This window comes from Palaemon carinicauda, chromosome 42 (assembly GCF_036898095.1).
Source record: "Palaemon carinicauda isolate YSFRI2023 chromosome 42, ASM3689809v2, whole genome shotgun sequence".
Lineage (NCBI taxonomy): Eukaryota > Metazoa > Arthropoda > Malacostraca > Decapoda > Palaemonidae > Palaemon > Palaemon carinicauda.
The window spans coordinates 23,717,032-23,726,847 of NC_090766.1; the positions used below are offsets into that span (position 1 = coordinate 23,717,032).

General features: G+C 45.7%; 1 protein-coding gene across 1 annotated transcript in view; it reads left to right on the top strand.

Annotated features, from left to right (window-relative positions):
- Positions 1-5,192, top strand: part of LOC137633302 (aspartate aminotransferase, mitochondrial-like) — a 32,505-nt gene extending 27,313 nt beyond the window's left edge. The window contains exons 7-10 of the mRNA XM_068365524.1: positions 967-1,078; positions 1,405-1,561; positions 1,785-1,944; positions 4,828-5,192. Coding sequence (XP_068221625.1) covers positions 967-1,078; positions 1,405-1,561; positions 1,785-1,944; positions 4,828-4,950 — 552 coding nt within the window. The 3' untranslated portion in view covers positions 4,951-5,192. The remainder of the gene's footprint in view (positions 1-966; positions 1,079-1,404; positions 1,562-1,784; positions 1,945-4,827) is intronic.
- Positions 5,193-9,816: the final 4,624 nt, after the last annotated feature.

The following is a 9,816-nucleotide window of genomic DNA, read 5'->3' on the forward strand; positions in this document are numbered from 1 at the left end:
CTGAGTATGGTATTCAGCATGGATATATAGCCTTCAATAACTGAGTTTCATTTCATTATAAAAGAATACTTATAAGCATAACAATATAATAATCCCGCCATTATTGTGGGTGTGATGTTCCAAAACTCCTGTGATAGGTTAACATCTGTGAATTAGAAATGTTATATATTTTACTTTTTATAAGCACTCCCCACTCATAAACCTTTTCTAATCTTGAAAACTTTTAGACATCTGTACGTATAAAAGAAAAAATTAAATTTGATGTACTACACACCTGTGAAAATACTTTAATTTTGATGATGATGAATAGCTGCTGCTGTACTCAACAGTGAAGTTGTTGGTGACGATATAAATATGCTGCACAGCAAGAAGCATTATAGCTCTTCTGAAGGCACCACTTCTGTGGGCGCTTCTTCAGGTAGTGCAGTATCTTTGCCGTCGTTATCGGTTTCTGTTAAGGCAGGAGTGCCCTTGCCCTCTTTTATGTTGCGGATGAGAAAGATAGTGATGGGTAGTTGCTTGCGCTGCCTTTCATCCTGCACAAATAATCTTGTCCACTACTCTAACCCTACTCTCCACTTATTCTATAACACCTGCACCATGCTAAATCCACCAACTGTCAACTCAAAATTGAGTGATGTCTTATCAGTTGTTTTATGCTTTACTGTTACATGATTTTAGTGGCTGGTTTTGTTACGATTGACCAAACAATAGGAACAGTTACCTTGGAGTTAATCTTTTATGAAAGAAAATTTATTCAATGTTTGAATGTTTTAATTATGATATATATAACGGATAATCATTTGGCGAGTGCTGTATTGAAATTTACTCAGAAAAGTTTTAAAAGTTTTACTTGGCACAAAAATTTTAGTTCTTGGTCATTTGGATTAAAAAAAAAATGACTAAATATACTGCTATGGGTTAGCAGTTTTTCAAACCTTTTTTTAAATTACTACGTAATTTCAGGGCTTTGCATCTGGAGAGGTAGCGAGAGATGCATATGCAGTTAGAAAATTTTTGGCAGATGGACACAAGATTTGTCTTTCACAATCATTTTCTAAAAACATGGGATTGTATGGTAAGTTATGACTGATCTTTTTATTAAAGGGATAACATTTTATGGTTGCCTCACACTGTAACAATGATAGTCTTTTACAATTTTGTTTTTGCCTTCCAGTAATATTTTTCTTAATTATCTCTCAAACTTGGTCCAATGTAGTTGCTCTAAATTGAATTGCCTTGCCTCCTCAAATTCCCTTGTTTTGTATTATCATACTTGACCTTTCTGTGCTTATTTATTCTGAATTTGAGGAAATCTGTTCATTGCAGTTTGATTTTAATAAGTAATGTAAACACAAAAAATAAAAGGTGCTGTATTGAATTTTGTTTAAAACTTTTCCATAGGTGAGAGAGCTGGTGTTTTCTCAATTATATGTAATGATAAAGATGAAGCTGCTCGTGTTATGTCCCAGGTGAAGATCCTTATTCGTCCATTGTATTCTAATCCTCCTCTTCATGGATCTCGCATTGTTGCTACTATTCTTAGCAACCCTGAATTACAGTAAGTACCTGCATTTCATTCTATACTTTTAGATTTAGATTTTTAGAATTTGGGATATGGCCTGGCATGGTCAATGAAGTTATCTTTTGTAAAAATATGCCTAAACAGTAGCTATAGCTACATGGTAAATTATTGATCCTAGTTTCTATTAAGAATAATTTATACATTTAAGAACAGAAAAAATGTACATTGAAGCTAATTTTATGAAAAATGTAAATTCCAGTGCTATTTGGTTGGAGGATGTGAAGGGAATGGCAAATCGTATCATTACTATGCGTCAGAAACTTAAGGACAATCTTGCTAAAGAAGGATCCATCAGGAACTGGAGTCACATAACAGAACAGATAGGCATGTTCTGTTTCACTGGGATGACACCAGATCAGGTGAGAACAGAGTTTATTTATATTGGCACTTCATGAAGTTCTTGTTCAATTTTATTTTATTGCTAATAGACAGTAGACTTTAGTAGGGAAAGTTAAAATTTCTAAAATGCTGTGATGTGGAGAAGGCAAGACTGTTAAAACTAACTATACCTAGTACTACGTACAGAATGGTGAATTTATTTTCACACAGTACTTTCTTCTGGTGAATGAAGTAAAAATTGTAAAAAAATCTACATACTATTTGCCATTAAGGGGAAATAATGATTAATATTTTCATCAGTTTCTACTGTACTTGTCCATAATGGAAGAGTTCTCTTTATTGTCTTGTGTATGTTTTGACTGAATTCCAATTTAGTCTAGGTCTTTATTTTTGCTCCACCTTTCCCTTCTTCTCATCACATGTACAAGATCTCACAAAACCTCATGAAATTAATCACTCATTTGTAATATGCTACTTTTTTTTTAACCTCTAGCCATGATTATTAGCAAACTGCAGCACTTATTCATATTATGCTAGTCTCTTTCTGACCTCTAGCCGATTATTAGCAACCTGCAGCATTACATTTTCTGAAATCTCATGTTTTGTTGATGGAATATGCTTATTTCCAGTTTCCTAGTAATCTTTTCTGCCTCACTTAAGATGTTATGGAAGTTGTTACTGTCCTCTTAGTACCTGTTTCACAGAGCAGTATGTCAATAAGGTTAACAAAAGCATCTATTCTATCTGTCATGGCACTTTCTCCGATTTTGTGAGGTAACCAACATGAAAAAAAGAAGGGGCATTTTATTTCTTACCATTAATCTTTGCTTGAAGAAGGACTTGCCTAGTTTGGTACTACTGGGGTGCCACAGCCCACCCTCCTCCGTTTTCCCACCACATATGAAGCATCATATGCTGTTATCCCTACTGCTAGGTAGCAGCAGGGCCTATTTAACTGCATCATAATCGCTTGCCATTCATTTCTATTTCTAGCACACTCTTTTGCGTCTCGCATCCATCCTCCTGTCTCCTAGGACTGTCTTCATCCATCCACCCTAACCTTAGCCTTCCCCTTGCACTTCTCCCATCAACTCTTTGCATTCATCACTTTCTTCAGAAGACAACCATTTTCCATCCTCTCTACATGGCCAAACCACCTCAACACATTCATATCCAGTATAGCTCTTAATCCATTTCTCACACCCATTACCTTATTCCTAACCCTATCATATCAAGATACAGCTGCCTTACTCCTCAGACACTTCATTTTGAACACATTCAATTTGTCCCTTCATCACTTGTATTCCCCACAACTCAATTCGTACATCATAGTTTGTACAGTAACTTTCTCATACAGAACCCTTTTTACATTCATTCCTAACTCTCCATTCTTTATCATTGCTCCCCAACAATTTACATTCTTCATTCACTCACTGACATACATCTGCTTCCACTTGACCATCTGCAGCAACAAACAGAACCCTAGTACTTCAACTGATCTACTTCAAGTAACTTACCATTCAACAGGACAGTCAATCTAGCACCACCCTCCCTTCTTGTGCGTCTCATAACCTTACACTACCCACATTAACTTGCAACTTTCTTCTCTCACACACCTTGCTGTCACTAATCGACACAGCTTCTCTGAGTCTGTAACCAATACAGTATCATCTGCAAACAACAACTGATTCACCTTCCACTCATGATCACTCATCTTACTAGTTTAAATCCTTGACCAAGCACACGTCCAGTCACTTCTTACAGCTCCATCAACAACCATGGCAACATCACACATCCCCGTCTCATCTCACTCTTGCTGGAAATCACTTGCTCACTACATTCCCTATCTCAACACATGCTTTACTGCCTATGTATAAACTCATCACTACTTGCAACAACCTTTAAACAATTCCATGTAACCACCTCACATTCCACATGTGGGTGAAAAATTAAAAAATTTTAATGTTTCCATTTTGGCCCTAGAATCTTTCAGCGAGTCATTCTAGTGGTATTTATTGCGACTGCGCACATTCACTTCAATCCGTTATAATTATTTAGACTATTTGAGGAATTTAAGTTTTGCTTCCCTGTCAACTGTCATGAGCTTTCTCCTGATCCATAAATGCAACTTACATCTCCTTACCTTTTGTTAAATATTTCCCGCATATCTGCCAAACTTTAAAAATTGATCCATTCTTTCCCTACCTCTTCTAAAGCTACCCTGCACTTCTAAGATTGCATCCTCTGTTTTATCCTTAATCCTAGTAATTAGCACTACCATATACTTTTCCAAAGAACCACACCCAGCAAACTATTACCCCCAGAATTACAACATAAAATGGCTATTAAACAATCTCCCCAACCTTCCCATTAGTCACATCACCTTCCCTTAACATCTCGGCCCCCATGCTATTTTTCCCAGGTGCTCTTTTTCCCAGGTGCTCTTTTTACTGCTTTTGTTTCATTTAGTGCTTTCTTCACTTCTCCTGTAATCTCTCTTTCTCATCTCCCATCAATGGTACCACAACACATGCAACAGCAATTATATCTGCCTCCCTATTATTCTAAATATTCAGCAACCTTTCCTTGTCTCATTTCCTCTCAACAACCTTCCATTTTCATCTTTCTCTCTTCATTCCTCAATCCACCCTCTCTTACTATCTAAACTACTTCCTCTCTTCATATAAACTACCCAATCCCTGACCCCACCTCCAGTGAGCCTCCCTCTTTGCCTCAACCACCTTTCATTTGACTTCATTTTTTTTCTCTTTCATACTTCTCTATGCTGTTACTCTGCAGCCATTCTTCTAAAGCCCTTCTTTTATATTATTGTCACTGGGTATTAGATAAAATATTTTCCACATACTATGCCTGTAAATAATGTTACTTTGCCTTTTTTCCAGGTTGAAAAACTGACCAAGGAGTACTCTGTATATCTCACTAAAGATGGACGTATCTCTGTTGCAGGCATTGCATCAAGCAATGTTGAATACCTTGCTCATGCCATGCATCAAGCTACAAAATAAGCCGAATTCTTGTTATACTGTTTTTAAGGGAACAATATAATTTTTTTCCTGGAATTTTGCCACTATATATTTTGAAGACCTTACTCACTTTTTAGTAAGCGGGGCATTGTGATATGTTCACAGATTCCGTTATCTTAAGAATCTGTGAACTATTGTAGATAATAAATTATTGTATAAATTTATTGAATCATGACAAAAGTTGGACATTATATGAAATATAATACATACCAACTATTGAATGATTTGGGTGTTTTAGTTCATTACCTAAAGTTATGTAGAATTTCTGTAGAGATATGACATGATTTGATTTTCACCAATACTAAGATATTTGGATATACAGGGTTAGATGATTTAAGTTAAAACTTACATTTGTTCCAACACGGAGTACTTACCTCGAACTACTTTCTTAGGAGTATCTGGGATCTCCTCCCATCCGACCAGAATTTTGTGTAGTTTACCCTATTCCTGTTCTCTATGCGGGGTAATCTCTGGCGGAGTGATACGTGCCCAGAGATGACCCGGGGTCAGAGAGTATGCTTTCTCAGGTCTCTCTCCCCAGTAAGTTTCTGGTCGCGTCAGCGTTAACACACCGACGCTTTCTCTCTAACCCAGTGCGACCCTTTGTCCCCCCGATCCCTTTGTGTCCCACGTGGTCCCTTGTGTGCTTCCCTTCCTTTCCCTCTGTGTTCCTGTGTCTCGCGGTATATTACTTGTTCGTTATGGAGCAGCCCCGTCGTTGCCCTGGGCTTATGGCCGGCAAATCATGTGGCGCTTTTCTCTCAAAACCTGAAGTTGACCCGCACTCCTTATGTTCGTCGTGTAGGGGCAGTGTGTGTTCCCCTACAGCCAGAGTGCGAGTCCTGGAATGAAGTGCAGTGGGTGCGTTACAGCACGAAAAAGAAGAAAGCCTTTCGATGGTCCCCGAGGAAGTCCAACGTCTCTTCGCCTCTTGCTTCGCCTGGCGTCCCATCGGATAGAGCTTCTCTACCTTCTCCCCCTACCCAGAGTAGGGGTCGAGGTAAGTCAGTTGCGGGGAAGCGGCCGGTGGCCCTTCCCCAGGAATCTAAATTACCAGACAGTGGTATTGTGTCTTCTGTCCAGGCAAGTGGGGGGCCTGAGGGAGGGACGGGTGTGTTTTCGGGGGTCGGGGCCCTGGACCAAGGGGGCCCCGTATCTTCGGAAGATCCTATGTGGGGAAAGACGGCAGCAGCTTCTTCTCTCGCCTCTTGGGCGGGCTTTTCAGGTGCGTCAACAGCCGAGGGCGACGCCGAGAAGGACGACTCGCCGCCATCAGACGCCCTCGTGTGGGCACCTCCCAAGACGCCCTTCAGATCACCCCACAGAATGAAAGAGGAGTTCGAGGACTGGTTCCCCAATGAGGAGCTCCCCGTCTCCCCTCCAACACCGTCAGCGTCGTTCCCAGCGGTTTTTATGGAGCCTACGTCGTTGGCCGAGCCCCATGCAGAACCGACGACACATCGACTTTCGGACCCTCCAGTGAGACCCTACAGATCCTCGGCTTCCTCGTTTGAGGCCTACTCTTACTTGTCAGATGAAGCAGCCCCGAGAGACCATAGTAGGCGACAGGATAGGTCTCGCAGGAGACGATCACGTTCGCGTTCGTCTTCAAGACCCCGCCACGTGGATAGACGTTCAAGGTTCCCCAGGAGGAAGTTCAGGAGAAGTCTTTCGCCGGAGGAAGAATGGGTGCAGGTTTCCATCCCCCGTAGCCAACTCCTGGGGACGTCAGCCGTCGCGGGCACCTCGGGATGGCTTCCCAGACCCCGATCACCAGTAGGATTCATCGACGGGAGCAGATTTGACCGGCGGAGGAGCTCGTCGCATCAGACGTCGAGGGACAGGCATAAGTCCGCGAAGGTTCCGATTCCACCCGCCCAGCGGGGAGAGTCGCCCCTTCGGTCTGGAAGCCGCGTCCCTCCTTCAAGATCTCCAAGGAGACGTCCAGAACGAGAGAGGTTTGTTTCCTCGACAGGCAAGCCCGCGGACCCCTGGTCCTCCAGAAGAAGGGAGAAATCAAGGACGGAGACCTCCGTCCCAGCGGCGATGCCCGTCCTACGGCCTGTAGCGAGGGAATCGGACCACTCCAAGAGGATGCCACCTCCTGGTACGGCTCCCCCCGTCGGAGGTCCGCCGTCATGAGAACTAGGACCCCCCGCGAACAAGAGAGAGGATGGGGAAGAAGGCTCTCCAGCGGAGGTTTCGCTTACCGGAGAGTCATAGGCCTCATCCGACGACACCATAGGCTGGATGAACCGGAGCCCTCGTCTGACGACTTCTGGCGCTCGAGCCTCAACAGGATGGTGGATGCCCCCGTTCAACAGAAGCGCTCCTGGCGGCTAGAGACGTTAAGCTGGGGTTGGCACATGTCAGCAAGGTAGTGGCTAACCATGCGGAGGCCCCCAAGAGCCAGAGCGCCTCTAGGCTTCTCTAGGGCCTAAAGACTCAGTCGCGGTTCTACCTCCCGGAAGGCCACCGCGCGGGACCCTGCGCAGTAGAACCAGCAGTCGTCATCTTGGGACAAGGCGCAGCAGAAGAGAGGGCGACCACAGCCCCGGTTTGTATCTCTGCCAACGGAGACCGCCATGATGGAGGAGCTGTCCAGGGACCTGGTGCATGTGTCATCCTGGCTGAAAGAGCTGATTAGCTCAGGAGGTAAGGCCCTGAAGTTCCTGTCCTATCAGTCAATTACGCAAACCGCTAACTGGATCCTGAGAAAAAGGGACACTGTACTCAACAAACTGGTAAGGTGGCTCCCTGACAGAGAGGCCAGGTCCCTGAGGAGTCTTCCACTGTGGGGAGAGACTGTCTTCCCCCTCAAGGAAGTAGAAGTAGTGATGGAGAGGGTGAAGAAGTTAAAGGATGTGGGGGAACCGAGACCTCCTCCAGCAAGAAGATCCAACCATAGGAGACCTCCTTCGGACATCCCTCTTCCTCCTCGCAACTCGCCTAACCAGCCCAGGAGAGACCCTCCTACTATGTCCTGGCAGCAGTCTTCTCAGCCTTCCTGTAGGGGATCTGCAACCACGCAGTCAACATTTAGGCCCTCCTACTCGGCTTCCAGAAGAGGGCGTTCGGGCCGTGCCTCCCGAAGGAGATATGGAAGGAGGCCCCCTACTCCTGCCGAAGCCTCAGGTGGGGGTATGCCTCAAAAATTCTTGGCAAGCATGGCGGGACCACGGGTCGGATCCGTGGACCGTGACGGTCCTGAAGGAAGGATATAGGTTGCCCTTCCGGGCGGAACCCCCACCTCTGATACCAGATCTACAGGCGGAATGGTTGGCACCGAAAGACCTCCTGAGAAGGACAGCCCTGCAAGAAGAAGTCTCTGCTATGCTAGTGAAAGGGGCAATGGAGCCAGTCAAGAACCCAGGGCCAGGGTTCTATAGCAGACTCTTCCTGGTGGAGAAAGCGACAGGGGGATGGAGACCAGTCATAGACCTCTCAGCCCTCAACAAGTTCGTGTGCAAAACCGACTTCAAGATGGACACTCCGAAGTCAGTCCTAGCGGCCTTGAGGGAAGGAGACTTCATGATGTCGATAGACCTCAAGGACGCATACTTCCAGATCCCTGTCCACCCCTCCAGCAGGAAGTATCTAAGAGTGAAATGGGTTACCCAAACATTGCAGTTCAAGACCCTCTGCTTCGGTCTATCCACAGCCCCCCAGGTCTTCACGAGGATCTTCGCGACAGTCTCAGCCTGGGCACACGAACAGGGCATCCGCCTGATTCGGTACCTGGACGACTGGTTGTTGCTTTCAGACTCAAGGGAAGTACTGAGGGGGCAAGGCGCGAAACTTCTGCAGTTCCGCAACATCCTGGGTATCACCATCAACCTGGAAAAATCCCAATTGATACCGTCCACCAGGATGACGTACCTCGGGATGGTCCTGGACTCCCGGTTGGCGAAAGCATTCCCTTCCGCGGAGAGACTAGACAACCTGAACCAGATCCTACGGCCCTTTCTGTCGGGTCAGCCCAGGAGGGCCAAGGACTAGCAGAGACTGATAGGTCACCTCGTGTCATTGGAGAAGCTAGTCCCTCAGGGGAGACTCAAGCTCAGAGGAGTTCAGTGGAACCTGAAAGAAGCCTGGAACCAGAGAGACTCCCCTCACAAAGTAGTTCTAGTGACCACGGAAACGAAGGAGGTCCTCGAGTGGTGGATCGACACTTCGAACACCCTCAAGGGGATGCCCTTCGCGGCCGACCCTCCGGAGATGCTCCTCTTCACGGACGCCTCCAAGGAGGGTTGGGGTGCTCACCTCCTCGACAGTACAGCGAGAGGAAGGTGGGGACTCTAGGAGAAAAACCTGCACATCAATGTACTGGAAATGATGGCCGTGCAGAGGGCGTGTCTGGAGTTCGTCCAGAAGCTCCGGGGGAACACCGTGGCGTTGATGTGCGACAACGCCACCGTAGTAGCATACATAAAGAAGTAAGGAGGTCTAAAATCAAAGGAGTTGTGCGGCCTCACGGAATTTCTGGAATGGGCCGAAAGGGAGCAGATCAAGATCTCGGCCAGGTTCATTCCAGGGAAAAAGGAACGTCCTAGCCGACGGCCTCAGCAGAATGGGTCAGGTGGTGGGGTCCTAGTGGTCCCTCCACCCAGAAGTGGCCAAGACTCTGATCCAGAAGTGGGGTTCGCCGGTAATAGACCTCTTCGCCACAAGACTAAACGCACAGCTCCCCGTGTTTTGTTCTCCTGTGCCAGACCCGGGAGCAGCATTCGAGGACACCTTCCAGCATCCTTGGGACAACCTCGACGTGTATGCCTTCCCTTCCTTTGGAATGCTCAGACAGGTTCTCAACAGGGTGAGGAGAGCGAGCAACCTGTGGATTACTTTGGT